At 38.1% G+C, this 22,266-nt stretch overlaps 1 protein-coding gene across 3 annotated transcripts in view; it reads left to right on the forward strand.

Moving 5' to 3' along the window:
* The window catches only part of LOC138753499 (uncharacterized), a 54,144-nt gene that overhangs the window by 26,454 nt on the left and 5,424 nt on the right, over positions 1-22,266 (forward strand). For 2 of the 3 annotated variants that reach the window (XM_069916585.1, XM_069916583.1), the window contains 3 exons: positions 5,813-5,939; positions 18,695-18,817; positions 20,386-22,077. In XM_069916585.1, coding sequence (XP_069772686.1) covers positions 5,813-5,939; positions 18,695-18,817; positions 20,386-20,526 — 391 coding nt within the window. In that variant the 3' untranslated portion in view covers positions 20,527-22,077. Of the gene's footprint in view, positions 1-5,812; positions 5,940-18,694; positions 18,818-20,385; positions 22,078-22,266 lie in introns of those variants that run through there. The other variant, XM_069916586.1, reaches the window with a different exon arrangement.

Raw genomic sequence — 22,266 nt, forward strand, 5'->3', positions numbered from 1 at the left:
AGAAACATTTCTGAATTTGGCAGAAGCACATGATAATAAATTAATAGGTGGGGATTTCAATTTTTTTGTTTAGACCCAGTTTTAGTTAGATCAACTAGAGTAATAACAAGGGCAAAGTCAGAGAAAGCCACCTTGGCATTAATAAAAGACTTGAATTTAATAGATGCATAGAGAAGAATCCACCCAAGAGAGAGATTACTCTTTTTATTCAAATAGATATGATTGTTATTTGAGGATAGATTTATTTTTAATATGAATGCATTTCCAAGGTAGAATTAGCCAAGTTGATTAAAGCAAGAATCTTATCAGATCATTCCCCTTTGTTAATGACAAGATGGAGATTTAATTAATTGTTATTAAAAAGACAGACTTCTATGATATTTGTCAGAAGGTAAATTCAAATTTTTTTCGTGACCAATTCTAATTCGGTTAATAATAAATTTATTTTATGGGATGTGATGAAAGCATATTTAAGAGGACAAATTATAAGTTATACTTTTAAAATTAAGAAGGCTTATATGAAAGAAGTAGAATAATTGGATAAAGAAATAGAAAAGGATTTGCAAAGGCGGACTTCTGAGGAGAAACTTAAGCATAAACATATCAATAAGAAATGTATCAATAAGAAACTTCAATATAATACATTGCAAGCATACAGAAGAGAAAAAGCAATAAAGAGAAACTATGAACTAGGTGAGAGGGCCCACAAAGTCCTTCCTTGGCAGTTGAAAGCAGAACCAGTCTCAAGAACGATTAATGCAATTAAGACAGATTTGAATGTAACTACTTACAAACCTCATGAAATTAATGAAGCTTTTAAGCAATTTTATTCAACGTTCTATCAATTGGAATCGCAAAGAGATGATAATAAAATAGAAAACATTTTGTCACCAATAATGTTACCAAGGTTAAGTAGAAATAAATGCCCCCTTTACCCTAGCAGAGATGAGGGAGGCATTGAGCTTATTACAAAGCAATATATCTCAGGGAGAAGATGGTTTCCTGTCTGAGTTTTATAAAGCATTTAAAGACTTGTTGATCCCTCCTTTATGGAGGTATTAGGTCAGGTGCCGGAAACAATATTGTAGGGATAAAACCGAAATTGAAATTAACTAAATTAATCAAAAGGAATTTGTAAAGATTGAGTTAACAGTAGCAAGAAAATGTATAGTAGTAAACTTGGAAATCGGACTCTCATCTAGGTATGGAGCGATGGAATGCAAAAATGCATAGTTGTGTTCCCCTTGAGAAAATTACTCATAACTTAAGAAATAAATAAGTTATGGATCTGATGTTAATATTTGATTATTGTATTTTGTTATGATTACATGTATGGATAAAACTAAATAAAATATTTTTTAAAAAAAAGAATAATCTATCGTTAATATATCATGACAGAATTTACTGTCTTGAACACATTGTTTTTGGCAGCATTACAGTGCAAATATTGCTATAAATTATAGTTCAACAATAAATAGTGCAAGAAAAATAGGAGAGAGAGAGAGAAGATGTATTTGTGGTTCGTTGACCATTCATAAATCTGATGGCAGAGGAGAAGAAGCTGCTCTTATGCATCTAGGTGTTTTTCTTCAGGCTCCTGTAACTTTTCTCTCATGGTAGCAGTGTGAAAAGCGCATGGTCAGGGTGGTAGAGCTCCTTGAAGATAGAGGCTACTAGAAGATAAAGGTATAACAGCTCAAAACCATTAAAGCTATTGTAGTAACATAACCCCATCAATGTATGGAGTAGAAAATAATAACACTCTATCATTTCTTTCAGTGAAAGGACAAACAGAAATTTGAGTTAACTGACACTATTAAACTCAAGCACATTATCACATATGGTTTATCCAGCTGCCCCTTGGTTAGATATATAACTCCCAACACATTTCAGACAAAATATTAGATCATCAAGTCATTACACGACTTGGCTAACAGACTACCATGAACCAAATCTCCTTCAAATCCAAATCTTAATGGATTGTTGTGATACTTGGTGGGCTAAATGGTGGTTTCCTATGCTGTGTTATTCCATTCATCTGTAATTTGTTGCTCTTCTATCAAATTAGCACTCCAAAATTCCTGGATGATAATTGAAGATTTTGAAAAATGAAATTTTCTTCATGGCCAGAAGGCAAATTGGTAGGTTGCCCAAATACACCAGCTAGTTAAAGAAAATGCAGTGGGCATAATGTTGATTGTATCAGAGCTGTCATCTGTCAGATTGTTAGTGGAATTTAATGTGCGAGTTAAAAGATGTAGCAGTTGAAGCCTTCTACCAATAATTTGTTTTGGGGATTTGTGTGTTTGCAGAGATCCAAGACCTCTGGGCATCTGTAAACTAGCATAATTGCATTTTCCACCCTGGTTTAAAGTAAAATTGATCCCCCTTTAATCTTTCCATTTTAAGTTTCTGATCCTCTTTTTATGAAGAACTGCTGTAGTTGAATTCTGGCTCAACAGCAATTTCACCAGAACTTGTAGCATCTTTGAGCAACCCAGATAAAGAGTAAGATTGTGTTTGATTTTTGAGCTTTGCTGATTCAAACATATTTGCATCTCCCCAAAATCTGCACGCCTTTAGCTTTGAGTGGAGTATAGGGGATCATGTGATAAATGCATAATGGTTTTATGTGATGGACAGAAATGGCTGTTGTGTTCCTGTCAGGTTTTTTTGCACTTTTTTATTTTTAACAATATTTCAGAAAATGGCTCTTCAGAGAAATGAAAGCCACAGCTTTGATTATAGATGCATGCTGAGTATGAATGTGTTTGAGTCTGAGGCATTGAATGATTGTCAAGAGAAACACAGTGGCTGTTTAGTTGGACCAATAGTTTCACTGATGAATCTGGGCCTGAAAAGAGGCTGGAGAAATATCTTGAGCAAGATAAAGTGAACCAGAAAGGGAAGTTAAACAAAAAAGTCTGTGCATGCTGTGATTGTAAAATGAATACAGAAAAGTGCTGGAGAAGCAAAGCTACATCACCAATATTCTGAGCCTGAGCCCATCAGCAAGGTACGAGCAAAAAGCAGGCAACTGTCTGAATAAAATAGTGGGGGAGGGACAGGGGGAGGAGCACAGGCTCACAGGCAAGAGGACATAAATGGATATGGGTGGGAGGGTAGAAAGAGAAGGGGGTAGGGAACCAGAGGAAAGGAGACTGAGGGATAGGAAAGAGAGGAAAGCAGGATAAGCAAGTGAAAATGGGTAGAGAGGTGCTATGAAAAAGCAATGAGAGAGCTTACTGACTTCCTCCTTGATCAAAGCAGATTGAGAGACTTGGCAGCTTTTCTCTGTTGGTTCCAGTTCAGTAACATTTGAAAACTAACACATTTATTGAAAATATGTTGGCCATATGGCGAGGGTTGAGTGAGTTGGAAACCAGGGCATTTGATCAGCTTCAGGCATCCTATGATTCAATGGGTTGCTGAGATTACCACTTGCAGTGAAGACTGTAAACTTCCATCACTAGTCTTCTGCCAAAACGGACCTGTGATTCCATGTTCAGTGTGGTAAAATTCAAAGCAATTTGGTTAAATGTGATTATACTGTGTCTAAAGCAGGATTTCCCTCTGTTCTCTTAATTTTGAACGTGTGTGTAACAAAATTCACTGCCACTGCCGTCAAATGGCTGCCACATTATTCCGTTTCTGAAATCTTAGCTTTTTTGATATCAGTGGAACAGAGTTCTGATTTGGTTAAGCATGATTGATGGAAGGGACTAAAGATGAACTTGTACCAACGTTTTTATTCCCAGTAATTATAAATGACCTCTTTCTGTTCCTTCCATGAAAGACAATTTCACTGAGAGCTGTATCTAAATTAAGTTATTCATTCATCTATGAATTGGAGACATGTAATACTGAAGCTATTATTATTAATTGGTGCTATATAGGATGCATCTTGTTGATACTCCATCCACACAAGAATAAATCAAGTGCAAATTTGCCCTAGTTCTGAAATGTGCAACAAACAAGCATTGGAGTGATCTAAACCTTGCATCTTACCTTGTGTAGCCCCAATTATCCAGGTGCAACAAGCAACTGCAAATAGAGTTGTTTAAAATATACTGCCCAATCTGTTTGCATGACGGCCTATTAATAATGGCCTATTTGAGGGGGAAAGGGGATGAGATTTTTCCATGCTGCAGTGCTGCTCATGCCCCTTCATTGCGAGTCCTGGGCCTCTTTGAAATACTGTAATCCTGTTTCCTCAATGGCATATTGGGAAATGCAGAATACTGACCTGGTTCTGAATCTGTCAGATTGTGGGGATAGTGGGCAAGACTATGTCTCTGGCAGACTTCATGTTTTGATTGTGCAAAAGGCTCGTGCTAGAAAGGTTAATGATTTTGATGACAGGGTGGTAAATTGGGTGAGTAAATCTGCGAACTATACAAAAATAAAGGGATTTATGGATCATGGGAAGTGTTTTCATGGACTGCAGAAGGATTTGAACCATTTGGAAAGGTGGGCTGAAAAGTGGCAGATGTAGTTTAATGTAGATAAGTGTGAGGTGCTTCATTTTGGGAAGGGGAGGGCATTGAGGAATGCAGAAGAACAGAGGGATCTTGGAATAACGGTTCAGCATTCCTTGAAGGTGGATTCCCATGTAGATAGGATGGTGAAGAAGGCTTTTGGTATGCTGGCCTTTATAAACCAGCTTAGAATATAGGAGCTGGGGGGTGCTGTTGAGACTGTTTAAGGCATTGGTGAGGCCAAGTTTGGAGTATTGTGTGCAGCTCTGGTCTCCAAATTATAGCAAAGATATAAATAAGGTTGAGAGGGTGCAAAGAAGGTTTACTAAAGAAGGTTTAATAAATGGATTGCAGTATCTTGAATACCGAGAAAGATTGAGTAGATTGGGACTTTATTCATTGGAGTGTAGAAGGTTGAGAGGATTTGATAGAAGTATTTAAAATTATGAAGGGAAAAGATAGAGTAGACGTGAATAGGCCCTTTCCCCTGAGGGTAGGGGAGATTGGAACAAGGGGTCAAAAATTGAGGGTTAGGGGGCAAAACATTAGGAGTAATATAAGAGGATACTTCTTCACTCAGGGAGTGGTGGCTGAGTGGAATGATCTTCCAGAAGAGGTAGTTGCAGCAAGGTCAAAATTCCGTCATTTAAGAGGAGGTTAGATGAGTACATGGATGTGAGGGGGTTGGAGGGTTATGGGCAAGGAATTGGGTAGGTGGAACTAGTGGAGTTCCATGTAAATCGGTGTGGAGTAGAAGGGCCAATATGGCCTGTTTCCATACTGTAAATTGTTATATGGTTATGGTTAATACTGAAATCAATTAGAAGTGAATCTTTCTGCAGAATCTTGCAGCATGTCCCTCCAAATTTTCATGTGTATTCTTGCTCTTTAAGGATGGATGCTTCTACCAACTTTGTATTAACTTCCTCCTCCTGTTTTTCAGTCTTGGCCTCTTGCATTCTCTCTCTCTTGGATTCTGTTTTTGCCATGGCAGAGACCAGATTCCATTTGGTCAGCAGTAGGACAAATCCCATTGTTAAAACTGCAATGCAATGTTCCTTCTGCAAGGTCTTTGAGGATGTGCTGGTTCAAGATCTCATACATGCATTTAGAATCATGTGCTGTCAAGTCATAAAGATCTTCATATAATGAGAGTTAATTAATATATGTCTAGAAAATATAATTGAGATTTTTTTTAACATCCCAGCCACCAGCTGAATATTCCACATATGGTAACTTGCTAATTTAAACAATATAAATATGCCATTGTTGTAAAATATATTTAAGATTGCAAACTATTTGTGTACATTTTTTAATTACTTCTTTTGCTTCAGTTGTGAATCTGGGAATCTATGGAAAAACCTTCAGGATTTAAACAAAGTGGCCTTAAGATCTTCCTGGAATGTGTTGCATACTCGGGAAAAGCTGTTATCTACACTAGGAGTTGACCAAAATCAACAGGCAAGGCTATACAGTGTCTTATATTTATATATTGTGCTATTACTTTAAATATGCCATGAGTTATTTTTCCTATTCATAATTTGCTTCCATCTAGAATGATCTGGGAATTGAATTGGCATCTAGATGATCCAGGAAATTGGTACTGTATAGTTTCAAAGTTGTTGCAAGAATTCTACCATCAGAGAAATTTTCCAAACTGTAATCAGAGGTTGATGAATGTATTCAATTATGTGAGCTCTATACTTGTAAGAATTTTTATTGAAATCAGTTTTGCATTAGTGGTAAATGTCTAGAAAGAAAATATAACCATGTACTTTTGTCTTGACTTTGCAAAGTAATTCATAAGTAATCACTTATTTTTGAAATTCAGTTGAAAAGGCAATCTATGTAAATGTATAACTTCCACATAAAATAGTGAGATAAATGGCTAGATAATCAACAACATCACTATTGACTGAGAGACTTATCAAGTATGAAACCTAGAGAAGCATCTTGCTATGAAAAGAATTGACTGAGATCTTTGTCTCTATAAGAGCTTTTATTCAATGCACCCAAAAGACTGTGTAGTCGGTCCTCTGGAGAGAGCTTGAAACTACAGACTTAACTCTGATGTATGAATCAAGGTTTAGATATTGAAAAGAAATTGTTGTTCCCACGTTTTCATTTGTACAGATTATCGTGGATTTTGAGACCCTTCACTTGTAAGGTGAAGGATTTTGAGACCCTTCACTTGTATGCTTCTCAGTGGCTAATTATTAAAGATAAACACTGGTGCCAAGTACTGCTATAAGGAGCAAGCCCACATATATTGGAGATTAAAAAAGTGATGCAGAATCACAAGACTACCTGAAGGTCAAAGCTAACATCCTGGCAAACTTGAGTTTACTTGTAGATGGAAGTTAAAATCTTAAAAGTTATTGACATACTAATTGAATGTGAAAGATGATGTTTTCATGTATTAATAAGATATAACAGTCATTTTTATATTTTTTTAAAAAACTGCTTTACTTTATAAAATGATCTAGTGATTTTTCTTCTGGATTACCTGCAGCAATAGACTCAGAGCTTCAAACAACTGAGGCTTGCACCAACACAAATGGGAACTGTAGAGCCATTCCATTACCTTTTGCCTATTTTGGAAAAGATTTAATACACTCTTCAATCTGAACAATAAATACAAAGCATGGAATAGCTGGACAGGACGGCAGCAGATGCTTCATTTCTAATTCACTCATATGAAAATGAATTAATTTGCAATTGTTTCCTTCCCAAACCTGGTCAGTTGAAACTGTCTTCATATTGAGGGAAAACAATTTTCTAATAATTTGAATTAATGTTCAGCAATTATATCATTAATGTTCTTTTGCAAGTTTTTTTTTATAAGTACAGTGTAGGCATAGCTTGGAACAAGAGAGGCACGGATAAGGGGACTCTGAGTCAAAGAATAGATGTGATGAAAATACTGCTCAGAGGTGGATTTTGAAGTGAGCTTTTGTGGAAGGGTGAGTTGGAGAAGATGGGACATCTGAAGTTAGTAAATACTGGAAGAGAGGGAGTCCAGCCAGAGGGCCTTGGAATGAATCATTCTTGTGATGGTTTTGGTGGAAGACGGTGCAGTAAAATGTGGATAATGATGGAAGCAAATCATTTTTGTGATGGAGAATGGATGTGTTTTCAACTTTACTTAGGAAGAAGTTGCTAAAATATCATGTTTACCAAATCTAATATGGTTCTTTGGATAAATGTAATTTTATTTTCTATAATTTGAATATTCTCCAAAAATTGTCATGAATACAGTGTGCTGTAATATTGCAGTGTACATTAGGCGGGGCTGTTTCATACACAACTGGAAATTGGTTACCTGAGGCTAAGAAAGATGTGATTGTGAGCATTTATTAATAATTCTGTTGACTTGTTGAGAATTACAAATTAAAGGAAACAAAGCATTAAATTATGTGAAGTTCACAATGCTGAAATAAAGCTATTTGAAGTGATTAGATGAGTCGTAGAGCACAGAAGTAGCCCCTTCAGCCCAACTCATCCATGCTGACCAAGGTGTCTACATAATTAGACCAGTTTATCTGTGTTTAAATTTTAAATTTAAACAGTAACAGGCCATTTCAGCCCACAAGCCCGTGCCGCCCAATTACACCCAAATAACCTACATTTCAAACAGAGGGAGGAAACTGGAGTCTCTGGGGAAAAACCCACGCAGACACGGGGAGAATGTACCAAATCCTTACAGATAGCAAAGGCTTCAAATCCCGGTCCTGGTCGCTGGCGTTGTGCTAATTCATACACTTTACCGCCCCAAACCTTTCAGATCCATTTTCCTGTCCAAAGGCATTTTGCATATCATCATTGTTCCTGCCTCTACCAGCATGTTCCATGTACTCTGGAACAATTTGTCCCTCTGATCCTTTCTAACTCTTTCCCCTTTTACAAACCTATGCCCTGCAGTTTTAGATCTCTTCTCTTCCCTCCCCCCACCCTTTCCCTGGGGGAAAATGACACCCAAGGTAACGAGCCTAACCTACAGGGCCACCCATCTTTTCTGTACCCCTCATTTTATAAGCAAGTCCATCTCTGCCTCCTTCACTCCAGAGAAAACTGCTCCAACCTATCCACTCTCTCCCTTTATAATTTAAACTCTCCAATATCTCTGTGAATCCTTTCCGCAACTTTTCAGAATCAGGAATCAGGATTTATTGTCCTGAACAACTCATGAAATTTGGTGTTCTTGCAGCAGCATCAAACATAGTGCAAACACTCATATTATAACCATCTTGTGGCACTACAAGAAAATATAAAATAAAATAAAAATAATAGAGTGTGAAAAGTGAGGCCGTGTCTTTGGTTCATCGATTATTCAGGAATCTGATGGCAGCGGGGAAGAAGCTGTCCTTGAGCCGCTGAGTACTCATCTTTAGGCTGCTGTACCTTTTTCTCAATGGTAGCAGAATGAAGAGGGCATAGCTTGGGTAGTAGGGATCTTTCAGGGTAGAGGCTGCTTTTTTAAGGCATCACCTCAGGTGAATGTCCCCAATGGACTGGAGTCTGGTGCCTGCGATGTTGGAGGCTAAGTTAACCACCCTCTGGAATTTATTCTTGTCCTGAAGGTTGGTGTCTCCATACCAGGCAGTAATGTAACCAGCCAGAATGCTCTCCACAGTACACCTGTAAAGTTTTCAAGAGGCTTTGGTGACATACTGAACCACCTCAGACACCTCACCAAGTATAGCCACTGGCGAGCCTTCTTTGTAATTGCATCAACGTGCTTAATCACATCTTTTTTCTAGCATGGACAGTAGAAGTGTGCACAATACTCTAAGTACAGTCTCACCAACATCTTGTTCAGCTGGAATGTGACATTCTTATACTCAATGCACTGCCCAATCTAGGTAAGTCCCGCCTTCACCACCCTATCTGACTGTGCTGCTTCAAGCATTTCCTTGATACATTTCCCTGAAGTAGACTCAGCTGTTTTGTAATCGTCACCTTCTGGATGATGGTTTGCTTCTCATTGATCAACTGTGTTGAGCAGGTGTCTGGTGTAGCTCAGGAGCTTCTCTGTCACAATAGACTGCTGCATTTCTTCTGATGAAGTCAGTGAGCTGACAGGCTGCATGGTCTGGTCTCTATTGTTGTGCATCCTTTTACCTCATTTCCCTCTTTTTGATTCTTCCCCTTTCACTCCCCCTCCCTTTAGTTCCATCTGGTCCTTCATTATAGCAATATTGTCTTCTCTTAGCAGATTCCGACACTGACAGCCTCTGGCACCCACCTCTCACCCACCCCAGCCTGTATGACTCATCTTCCTCCGTCTCACCACTTGGTTTAACACTCTCTGAATCCAGCACTTGCCAGTCAGATACATCTGTCCATCACCCTTCATCTCTCCCTGGTATACCAATCCCCACTGGCCCTAATCTCTCCTCTCCAACTATGTCCTCATTACACCAGCTCTCTCTCCTCCACACTGTCTGTGCTGGTGAAGGATTCCAGATGGCAATGCTGACGATTCCCACTGCTACTGCTTGGCCAGCTCAGTTCCTCCAGTAGATTGTGTGTTGCTGCATTCCCCACTGGATTTTTGTACATCACCATATTTCTCCATGATGCTTTTGCACTCATTCACTATTGGTGTCTCTTTTCAGTATAATATTGAAAAGAAAAGAGACATCAATAATGAATGAATGCGAGTGGGAATCATCACCATTCACCAGCACAGAAGTATGTGGAGGAAAGAGAGCCGGTGCATTGACATCAAATTATAATGCTTCCATGTCAGAACAAAAGCTGATCGTTACATTTCTGGACTCCAGTTGGTCAAGCAGATGTAGAGTTATTTTGTTCTTTTCGAAATTCTGCTGAGGGTGTCGTATCAGAGAGTGGTAGTGGATGATTACTTCTCAGACTGGATGTCTGTAACTAGTGGTGTGCCTCAGGGATCAGTGCTTGGGACCATTGTGTTTGTCATTAATGATCTGGATGGTCGTGTGGTAAATTGGATCAACAAGTTTGCAGATGACACAAAGCTTGGAGATGTTAGGAACCGTGAGGAAGGCTTTCAAAGCTTGCAGAGGGATCTGGACTAACTGGAAAAATGGGCTGAAAAACAGCAGATGGAATTTAATGCAGACAAGCGTGAGGTGTTGCATTTTGGAAGGGCAAACCAAGGTACGTCATAAACAGTAAATGGTAGGGCACTGAGGAGTGTGGTAGAACAGAGGGATCTAGGAATACAGATAGATAATTCTCTGAAAGTGGTGTTGTGAAGAGAGCTTTTGGCATATTGGCCTTCATAAATCAAAGAATTGGGTATTCAGTTCATATTTTGATTTGCAAATGTCATGCCCTTCCATCACTGTCACCAAGCATTGATTCAGGAGCTCCTTCTGCAATAGGAATAGGTGCAGCTGCCTCAAAAAGACTGCAGCATCGTTGGCCACTATCACCATGTCAAGGACCAAAATGGATTGCCTAGCGAGGCACAATGAAAAGTTAATGTGATCACTGTTAAAATTTACTTTTGTATTAGTCATTTATTGTAACAATACTGACAGTCCTTTATAAATGTATTTTAGATTATTTATAACTATTTATTATAATCACCTGCTTCTGGTACAAAGGTGGCTGAACCTTCACAGTACAGCAATTTCGTATTGAATCTTGGTTAATGGAAAGGATTGGATTTTAAATGTTTAGACAATGCCAATATTTTTGATGAACCAGGAAAGGAAAATTAAGAGGCAGGCATACAGGGCCCTCCATAATATTTTGGACTTTTTTTTCTTTATTTGCACCTGTGCTCCACAGTTTTAAAATTGTATACATTTTGGTTTGAGCATGTAGAAATTACAGTTTTTATACATAGTTCCCCCATTTCATAATGTTTGAAATTATGAAACCATAATGTTTGGGACATTTAGCTTCACAGGTGTTTGTGAGTACTCAGTCAGGTTTAATTGCTTCATTGGTACAGGTATAAGAGAGCTAGGCTTAGCTTCTAAGCTTTTGATCACCTTTGGAGTCTGCAGTTTCCATTTTTCAACATAAGGTCCAGAGCTGTGCCAATGAAATGAGGAAACTATATAAAAGAAGCCATTATGAGGCTAAAAAACGAGAATAAAACATTAAGAGACATTGCTCAAATCTTAGGATTATCAAACTCAACTGTTTGAAAGTGTACTGGTGATCTCAGTAATTGCAAATGGACAGGCATTCCAAGATAGACCTCCAGAGCTGATGACAGAAGAATTTTCATAAAGAAGAAAAATCCCCAAACTTTGTCAGGAGGCAGGTGTGGATATGTCAAAGACTACTGTCTGCAAAAGACTTCATGAACGGGAATACAGATGCTACACTGCAAGATGCAAACCACTAGTTAGTCGCAGAAACAGGGAGGCCAGATTACAGTTCGCCATGAAGTATTTAAAAGAGCCAACAGAATTATGGAAAAAGGTCTTGTGGACAGATGAGAACAAAATTAGCCTGTATCAGAGTGAAGGTAAAAGCAAAGTGTGGAGGTATAAAGGAACTGTCCAAGACCCCAAACATACTGTGAAATCTGGTGGGGGTGTTATGGCCTGGACATAAAAGGCTGCCACAGGTATTGGCACACTTATCTTCATTGATGATGTAACTGTTGATGGCAGTAGCAAAATTAATTCTGAGGTTCATAGAAACATCTTGACTGCCCAAGTCTGAGCTGATACCTCCAAACTCATTGGACGGTGCTTTATTCTCCAGCAAGACAACGATCCCAAACATGCTGCTAAAGCAACAAAGGAGTTTTTCAATGCTGAAAATTCTTGAATGGCCAAGTTAGTCACCTGATCTAAATCCAATTGAGCATGCCTTCCAAATGCTGAAGAGAAACCTTAAGGGGACAAGCCCCTGAAACAAGTAGGAGCTGAAGGAGGCTGCAGGAGAGGCCTGGCAGAGCATCAGCAGAGATGATACGCAACACCAAATATTATGGAGCCCTGAAATGAGGAAACTATATAAAAGGTGCTTTAATTTCAACATGGTCAAACCAAAATGTCCGCAAATACCTTTAATAAAATCTGGAATATGCACTTTAATCACATGTGAATTGTTTGATTACAAGTTGAAAACTGCAGAACAGGGACAAATAAAAGAAAAAATGAGTTTTTGTCCCAAATATTATGGAGCACTGTAAGTAATTCAAATAAAAAGCACGCAAGGACAAAAACTTGCACCTATGTACAAAACTCCTTGAGAGCCTTTAGCTCTCACTCCAAAGATACAGAGATTTCATTCTATATTTGACAAATTTGACAAATTGATCACAAGATCAGCCAGGTGAAAAGACAGGATAATTTGTTGTACAATGGAAATACAGCAAAATCGGTAACAGATACTGGTCTAAGTGTACCTGTACTGTACTTAAATGCAAGGAGCATTAGGAATAAAATAGATGACCTTGTTGTATAGCTACAGATTGAAAGATGTGACATTGTGGCCATCACTGAGACATGGCTTAATGATGGATGTGATTGGGAGCTGAATGTTAAGGGTATACCATGTATAGGAGAGATAGGTAGAGAGATAATATCGAAGGCAATGATATTAAAGCACTAGAAAGAAGGAACATAGGGTCAGAAGTGGTTGAATCCTTATGGGTTGAGTTAAGAAATGGCAAAGGTAAAAGGACCCTATTAGCAGTTATATACAGGCTCCCAAACAGCAGCCGGGAAGTGAACTATGAGCTACAGCTGGAAATAGAAAAAGCGTGTCAGAAGGAAAATGTCAAAATTATGAAAGGGGTCTGGGAAAGTCAGGAAGGTACTGGATCTTGGGGGAGAGAGAGAGTTCATAGAATGTCTACTGGATGGCTTTTTTGAGCAGCTTGTCAATAAGCCCATCAAAGGATCAGTGGTTTTGGATTGGGTGATGTGTAATGAACAATGAACCTGAGGTGATTAGGGAATTAAAGGTAACTGAGCCCTTAGGAAGTTGTGATCATAATATGATCGAGTTCAGTTTCAAATTTGAAACTGAAAAGCTGATATCAGATGTGTCAATATTTCAGTGGAACAAAGAAAATTACAGTGGCATGAGGAAGGAACTGGCCCAAATTGACGAGAAAAATAAGTTAGATGATCATTTTGAAGAATACAGATCTTTATTTCAGTAATAATCAATTTGTATTCAGGAAGTGAGTAGGGCTAATCAAGAGAGGACCATTTCTAACTCCTGTCTGAAGCCTTTAGCTCTCACTCCAAAGATACAGAGATTTCATTCTATATTTATATAATTTCAAATGGGTAAGGGGTAGAAGTGACCCCCCCCCACCTTTGCATTACATTATTTTATCATTTACAAAAAAACATGCTTCCAACTTGAACAGCCTCAAGCACCTGTTTTCTAGTGTTTATCTTACACAAAAGAATGGTATGTGTTTTTGTCTGGTAAATAATCAACATTACCTTGAAGGAAACAATTTTAATGATGTTTATGCCAGCTTTATTTCAAATTTAATTATATTTATGCAAGCCATTTCTTATCTCTGTCTTAGCAAGGACTACAACCTGTTTTCTGCAGAGTTTGTAAAATGAGTTCAGCCATTTTGTGGCACACTATGTGATTTCAGCCATTTTATAATTATCAGCTGTCTTCTAATTCTAACAGCAAAAGCTTAAGCACTGAGATATAAAGTATACTTCCACATTCCCTCCTTTTTAACATTTGATGATAACTTGCAGTGAGAGAGAGGTCGATACCATGCTAGTATGGTTGTATAGCAATCCTTCGTCCAGGTAACAGCAGCACAGAAGGCAACCAATACTGTGGCTAGATATATGATCCCCAAGAACCTCTGAATATCCATTTTAACCAAGCAAACCACCCACCCTGTCCTATGAGATCCTGACTAAAACCATTGAACTGATTATTGATATCTAGTATTATCTTAGAAATAGTTAAAGATTTATCTATGCCTTGGTGATGCACTTATTTCCAACAATAGCGCATACACCACCCTGGGTAGCTATCTGGTAATCCACCGCATATCGGGTTTGTTGTCCAAAAAGTTTCAATTCCACCAGCTCTCAATTAACAGCCTCCAGCCCTGCCATAGTCTTATTGCCCAATGTCGTCAAACCATAGATGAGATCATTGCAATTCTTCATAGCCATCATCCCTGCCAATCCTCCATTGGATATATAGCTGAGCACTCCCCATCCAACGTTGGACCCTAGGGTTTGAGGACTATGATAGTCTGCACAGAGTTCCCTAGTCACTCCTTGGATGATAAGCTGTATTCTGGCTCAAGCGTTCTCTGCACACGGGATTACTCAAGGTCCTAATGTCCCTATGGTAAACAAGGCAGCAAGGCAGGGAGACTGTTTTCTGTAATGGCGGTAGTAAAAGTTCCATCAAAAAGAAATGCATATCCTTTCTTTATAACCAATAACATCGAAAGATGTCATGTTATACTCTGCTGTCCTCTACATGTTTTTATCCTTACTTACACTTATCTGTAATCTGTTTCAAAATCCATTCCATCTCTTTCTGTATGGGGTAGGGGCTGGATCTTGAGGGGATACCTTTCGCTGAGTTGGTTAGAATAGGGAATAGATTCAACAATTATAAACATTAATCTTATCAAAATATAAATAAGAAACATTTAAAAAGGTATTGTGCTTCTGCCAAAATTCCACTTTTCAGTTATGACACCATTATTCAGTTCCAATGTCAAGGAGACAAAGTTCTCATGTTGCAGGTGGGCCTTTTTTTAAAAAAAAAAGTCTTTTCTATAGAAGTCTTGAGGAAAAAAGGCTACATAAGACATTAAGTCTGTTTGGTATATCTAGGGAGGCTGTCCTTCAAGCTCTACTGCAGTCAATGTTATTAACTGAACCTGGAATCGCCCTTTCCAACAAATTGGTAATTTCTTCCGATCCCAATTTGGATGAGCAGTATACTAAACTAGAAGGTGCTAATCAATTGTGATCAATATGGAAATAAAAATTAAATGCAATTATTTAAAGATCACAAATGGCTAAAATTTAAATAAGGAACAGATCAGCACCAACTAGAGAATGTGAAACTGATTTAGCATTTCAGATTGAAGCTAAAACATATTATGGACCAAAACAAGCCAGTAATTCGATCTTTAAATAAATGTAAAACATTTTTAAGCATTATAAAACAAATTGATTTATCGAGTGCCCAAGAAAATTGAAAATAATGAATGGAAAAGAGGCACAAATGTGGCTAACAAGAGAGGTTAAGGCTAAAATAAAAGCAAAAGGGAGGGCTTACAAAGAAGCAGAAATTAGTGGGAAAACAGAAGACTGGAAAACTTAAAAACTTAACAGAAAGAAACTAAGAAAGTCATTAGGAAAGAAAAGATGGATTATGACAGGAAGTTGGCAAATAACATACAAAAGGATACTAGGAGATTTTTTTTAATATATAGAGTAAAAGAGACACAGGTAGATATAGAGCCAATTGAAAATTATGCTGGAGAAATTATAATGGATAATAAAGAGATGGCAGAGGAATTAAATGAGTATTTTGCATCAGTCTTCACTGAGGATGACAATAGCAATATACCTGATGGTCAGACGTCTCAGGGAATAGAATTAATTACAGTCAGGATTGCTAAAGAGAGGGTGCTTAGTAAACTGAATGGATTAAAGATAGATAAGTCTCCCGGACCATTTAAGGTGCACCCAAGCATTCTGAAGGAAGTGGCTTTGGAGATTGTGGAGACGTTGGAATTGATTTTCCAGAAATCAATGGACTCTGGCATGGTTCCGGAGGATTGGAAGGTCACAATTGTAGTTCCGTTGTTTAAGAAAGGAGGGAGGCAGGAAAAAGGATATTATAGGCCTATTAGTCTGACGTCAATAGTTGGAAAGTTATTGGAGTACCTCAAGGTGCATGACATGATTGGTCCAAGTCAGCATGGTTTCATGAAGGGAAGATCCTACCTGACCAACCTATTGGAATTTTTTGAGGAAATCTCAAGTAGGATGGACAAGGGAGAGGCTGTGGATGTTGTGTATTTGGATTTTCAAAAGGTCTTTGATAAGGTGCCGCATAAGAGGTTACTTAATAAGATGAGAGCCCATGGAATTACAGGAAAGATGATAGATTTGGTGGAGCATTGGCTGATAGGCAGAAGGTGGGAATAAAGGGATCCTGTTCTGGTTGGTTGCTGGTTACTAGCGGTGTTCCGCAGGGGTCAATGTTGGGGTCGCTTCTTTTTACAATATATAATGATGATTTAGATTATGGAGTATATGGTTATGTGGCCAAGTTTGCAGATGACACTAAGATAGGTGGTGGAGTAGGAAGTGTTGAAGAAACCGAAAGGTTGCAGAGAGACTTAGGCAGCTTAGGAGAGTTGGTAAAGAAATGGCAGATGAGATACAATGTTGAGAAATGTATGATTGCACATTTTGGAAGAGGAAATAAACAGGCAGATTATTATTTGGATGGTAAGAACATTCAAAATTCAGAAGCATAGGGACTTGAGGGTCCTCATGCAGGATAACATAAAGGTTAACGACCAGGTTGGATCGGCAGTAAAGAAAGAGAATGCTATGTTGGCATTCATTTCAATAGGAATAGTGTATAAGAGTAACGAGGTGTTGATGAGGATCTATGGGGCACTGGTGAAACCTTATTTGGAGTACTTTGTGCAGTTTTGAGGCCCTTATCTTAGAAGGAATGTAATGATGTTGGAGAAAGTACAGAGAAGGAGAAAGTACAGAGAAGATTTACCAGGATGATTCCTGGAATATAAGAGCTAACATATGAGGAATGTTTAACGACTCTTGGACTGTATTCATTGAAGTATAGAAGAATGAGAGGGAAACTCATAGAAACAATTTGAATGCTGAAAGGATTGGACAGAGTAGATGTGAATAAGGTGTTTCCCTTGGTGGGTGAATCCAAGACAAGAGGGCACAGTCTTAGAAGATACCCATTTAAAACAGAGATGAGGAAAATTTCTTTAGCCAGAGGGTCATGGATTTGTGGAATTCTTTGCTAGATATAGCTGTGGAGGCCAGCCCATTCGGAAGTGTAAGAGGGAGGTTGATAGATACCTAATTGGCCAGGGTATCAAGGGATATAGGGGAAAAGGCCAGAAATTGGAACTAGATATGAGAATAATTTAGCTCAGGGTGGAGATGCAGAGATTTGATGGGCCAAATGGCCTACTTCTGTTCCTTTATCGTGATCTTGTGAAAGTGGCAGGACAAATTGATGTGGCTGATTATTTTTTTAGAAAGCACCAAGGGTTCTTGGTTTTTTAATGGAGTATAAATGCAATTAATTTGCTTTATACCTTCATACAAATATTGGTTAGATCTTAGCTGTAGTATTTTGTTAGTTCTAGGCACCATACATTTGGAAGGAGTGCAGATTTGTAAAGTAGGGTCAAAGATTGTGGGACTTCTTGACCCTTGAGACACCTGGACTTGTTCTCCCCTAAACAGAGGGCTACAGGAAATTTTAAGGGTTAGGAAGGATTTTGATGAGAGCAAAGAAGGAAAATCTGTTTACTTTTGGTAATATGGTTATTAGCCAAGTGATTGTCTAAACAACCATAGAAGGAAAGTGATTAGTTGTACGTGAATAGAACTTTCACAACCACTGGACATCTTCAGGTTCTGCACAGCCAGTATATTGTTTCTGAAGTGCAGTCACCTTTGTGCACAGCAAGGTCCCAGAAGCAGTCACATGATGAAGGAAGAATGTACGAGTGATTTTTTTGAGTAATGGATCCAGAATGCACTGCTCAAGGGTGGTGGAAGATGCACTTGAAATTAGAAAGCCTGGGGAAAAGTAGTGGAATTATTTGGGGAATGCTACAGCATAATGGATTAAATGCCTCTTGTGAACTGATATTCTCTGCATTTGTTTCAAAACATTTACTTTGGTGTACTTTAGGGTTCCTAACAAAAGTTTATATATCCAGTTTCCTTCAGGTACTTCAGGATTGGCCTTAATTTGTCAAACTGTTTCTTTTCTTTGTCAATACAGTTGAAAATTTAATGTTTTATGATTTCATAACTGTGATTTGCTTTCCATCTTATTACTTGAAGCTTCATGCATATATTGCAATGTGAATAGATGATATAATATATCATAGTTTCATTCTTGAGTAATTCTAGATTTAAACCTGCTCTGATTCTACAATCCATTTTCATTTTGAATATTATTTATTTTTGTGTAGATTGATTAAGATTTTTCTTGCATATGCCTCATAGACCAATAGACAAGCTGATCAAGAGGATGATGTGGGCTCCCATTCAGACCTGGAGAAAACTGAAGAATTGCTGGGAGTTGCTGCCTTGCCTGACAATAGCTCCAAGGCCCTAATCCAGACAAGGGTACAAGAAAATCTTTGGTTTGACAGCTAGATTTGAAAGAGTAATTGTTTGAGACCATAAAGTTCTATGTGACAAGGATGGAACCTGAAACATGAAGCTCTATTTGACAAGGATAGAACCTGAGGGAAGTGGGGTTAGAATGTGACAGGGGGAATGTGCATGGTGATTAATACAAGAAAATGGTTGGATGTGGTACCCTGTGCTTTGTGACTGCTATTGCTGAATTAGCACCTCAGAGTACACACACACACACACACACACACACACACACACACACACACACACACACACACACACACACACACACACACACACACACACACACCGGGCCCATGTTGGATAAATGGTTTTTTCAAAGAATTGGTTATTTTTTAAAAACAGCTCAGTAGCAACAGAAAATCACGTATCAATTTTTAAAGAACAACAAAAACAAGGGAAGGTTTTTTAAGCATTAAAATAATGTTTAATTCTTACCAAAAAAAACTGCTGGTTGCCACCCTGACCAGACCCAATTGCTGATCACTGAGACAAACCAACTGCTGCTGCTCCCGATCCCTAGGGAGGCTTCCCAGCCTGGTGGAATGCTTCTGACTACCGAGTCCTGACTCCAAATCCTCCCCTAAGTCTACTACACACGCACACCAGAGAGTCCGGTGACCGAAGGGAGGGTTCAGTGTCAGGTGCTCCATTGTGCCGAGGAGGGAGGGAAGGAGAGAGCAAGGAAGGAAGGGGGCGAGGGATGGAATGCACTGAGCCCACGGACCCACTCCTGCGCAGTAGATTGCTCTCCTTGCTGATGCCAAGACGGGATTCCTTCGACCACGCAGCTGGGAGAGAGTGGCGTGCAGTTGGAGAGAAATATCAATAGGGGAAGGTAAAGAAGAAATGAAAAAAGAGAGGGGAGAATTTATCCTGTCCTAACACTCGTGGAATCCATTCAGTAAAAAATTTTCTTGGATCTGGTCCTTCTATGCCTTCTGGCAAACCAACAATTTTCACGTTGTTCCGTCTAGATTGATTCTCCAAATAATCAACCTTTTTTGCTAAATTTTTATTTTGGATCTGCAATGTTCCAATTATTCTATTTTCATCTTGCAGTTGATCCTGTGCATCGACTAAACCTTGATCACACATTTCAAATCTTTCAATGGTTTCAAGCTTAAAAGCTCCATTAATGACTTCCGCCATTGCATTAATCTTGGAAATAAACAGGTTCACAAAATTAGCTAAGTGACTCGATACAGAATATATCTTATCTTCAAGATCCTTAACAGACATTTCAACAGAAGTAGATTCAGGCATAATGGGGTCTTGCTGTTCCTTTGAGACCATGGGATCTTCTGTCCCTTCCCTTAATTTAGTATCTTTTCTAGCAGTTTGACTTTGTATAAAAATCCCTCTCAAAGTTCCCCCAGCAATGCCAGGAGACTGAAGATCAGGGTTATTTTTAAGCCAAATCTCTTTAATCATCTTCATTGAATCGATGTCTGGAAAAACCGTTGTAATTGAAGATGCATTTTGCAGCGCCACCTCTATAGCAGTCAAATGACAACTCTTTAACTCTCCAGCTGGTGGCGCCCCAGCTGATTCAACTGTCAAAGCCTCAGCAACAACACCTGCAGTGGCCACCGTGCGAAACACTGGCACCCGTCCAGCCCCTTGTTCTGAAAGCTGTTGAGTGCGACCTTCAGAGAGCCTCACCGGCTTAAAACGAAGCTTCAATGCCGAACTCTGCATGTCCTCCTCTGGATCCATTCTACGTTGAGTCCTGGCTTCTTGTAAACAAGTAGGCTCAGACAATTTCGGAAAATGTAGTTTTTTAACAGTCTGTTGATATTTTCTTTTACCTTTTTTGTTTGCATATAAACCATTAGGCACTAATCCAACACCTCTTATTATTTATAAACTTTTAAAAGAACTTTAACGGGCACTTAAAGACAAAACAATAAATCAGAGTCAGGAGAGGTCTGGAAGGCACGTCTGTTCCCTACGCCATCTTGCCTGAAGGTTTAATACTGGAACGTGCTTATAGAGTTTTAAGAAGAAAATCTTTTTCAGGACAGAATCCAAGATCTGTTTTGATCCGTTGTTTAAACTATTGTGACAGAGAGACAATTTTACGTACGGCTATTAGAAATGCCCAGCAAAATAGATCGATCTCCTTTGATGGTTCAGAATAATCCTGTTTTCTTCTATCAAGATTTGAGTCAAGAAATTATGTTTCAATGACGCGAATTTAATTCTGTGAAAGAACAGTTGTGGAAAAAAAGACATAAGGGAACATTCAGGTATTCTGCAGTACTGAAGACTTTTTAGGATGGAAATTAGCCAAAGTTCTTTGACAATCCTAAAGAGGTTATGGACTTTGCTCAGTCTCTACCAATCATGCAGTTTCAGGAACGATGTAGTCCTTCAAGGTCTCCAAAGAGAGTAGAGATGTAAGGTGGGATCCAGTTTTTTAAAAGAAATGGAAGCAATGGTCATCGAAGTGGTAACGTTGATTTAAAAAAATAAATCTTTTATTTTTTTTTGAGAAGAGTTTAAATAGTATAAATAATGATGATAGTTTAATGAAATGGGAGTTGGGAGAGGGAACTGGGTGGGCACTAGTTTCCAGAAGTCACCTCACACCCAATATTTTGGGGGAGTTACTGCTTTGGGCGGTTTAAACAGGAGGAGGTAGTTGTGACCTCCGACCTGTTTTTTTTTCTTTTTAATTTTTGGGTTAAGAAGTGAAGGTTTTTTTATTATTTTTTTTAAATAAATAATTTTTTTTAACTCTTTTTGTTTTCTGATTGTAATTGAGAGGGAATTAGGAGGTTTTTTTCTCTCCTTTTTTTCTCTTTTTTTTGGGGGGGTTTTTTTCTCTTTTTTCTTTAAGAGGATGATGTCACAGAAGATAATAAGTCAAAAATTGAGGATGTTGAATTAGATGAAGAGGAAGAGGGAAAAGGAGATAAGAAGAAAAAGAAGAAAATTAAGTACAAATACATTGAGGGAGAAGAGTTTAATAAAATTAAGTTAATTTCGATAGAGAATTTTGAAGATGTTATAAAAGAAGAATATGGATAATTTTATAAGAGTTTGAACTTTTCTTTTTTTCTTCTTTTTTTATATAAGGGGAGGGGAAGGGAATAAAAAGTTTATCTGTGTTTTTCTAAGGGATGTTTTTGTTCTCTCGATGAATTATAAAGGAAACTTGGTATTAATGGAAATTCTGTATTTATGTATTATTAATTATGATTTTTTTGAATAACAGATATGTGGTTGATATATGATTTTAATATTTGAACTTAGTTTTAAAGTGGATTTCATTTGTTAAATACATGTATTATGTTTGATTTAAATATATGTTTAAGGGTATTATTTTAGTATTGATTTTTTTTGTTGTTAGTAATTTTTTTTGTTGTTAAGTTTTATCCTTTTTTTGTAAGTGGGGGTTTTTCTAT

The sequence above is a fragment of the Narcine bancroftii genome, chromosome 2 (assembly GCF_036971445.1).
Source record: "Narcine bancroftii isolate sNarBan1 chromosome 2, sNarBan1.hap1, whole genome shotgun sequence".
Lineage (NCBI taxonomy): Eukaryota > Metazoa > Chordata > Chondrichthyes > Torpediniformes > Narcinidae > Narcine > Narcine bancroftii.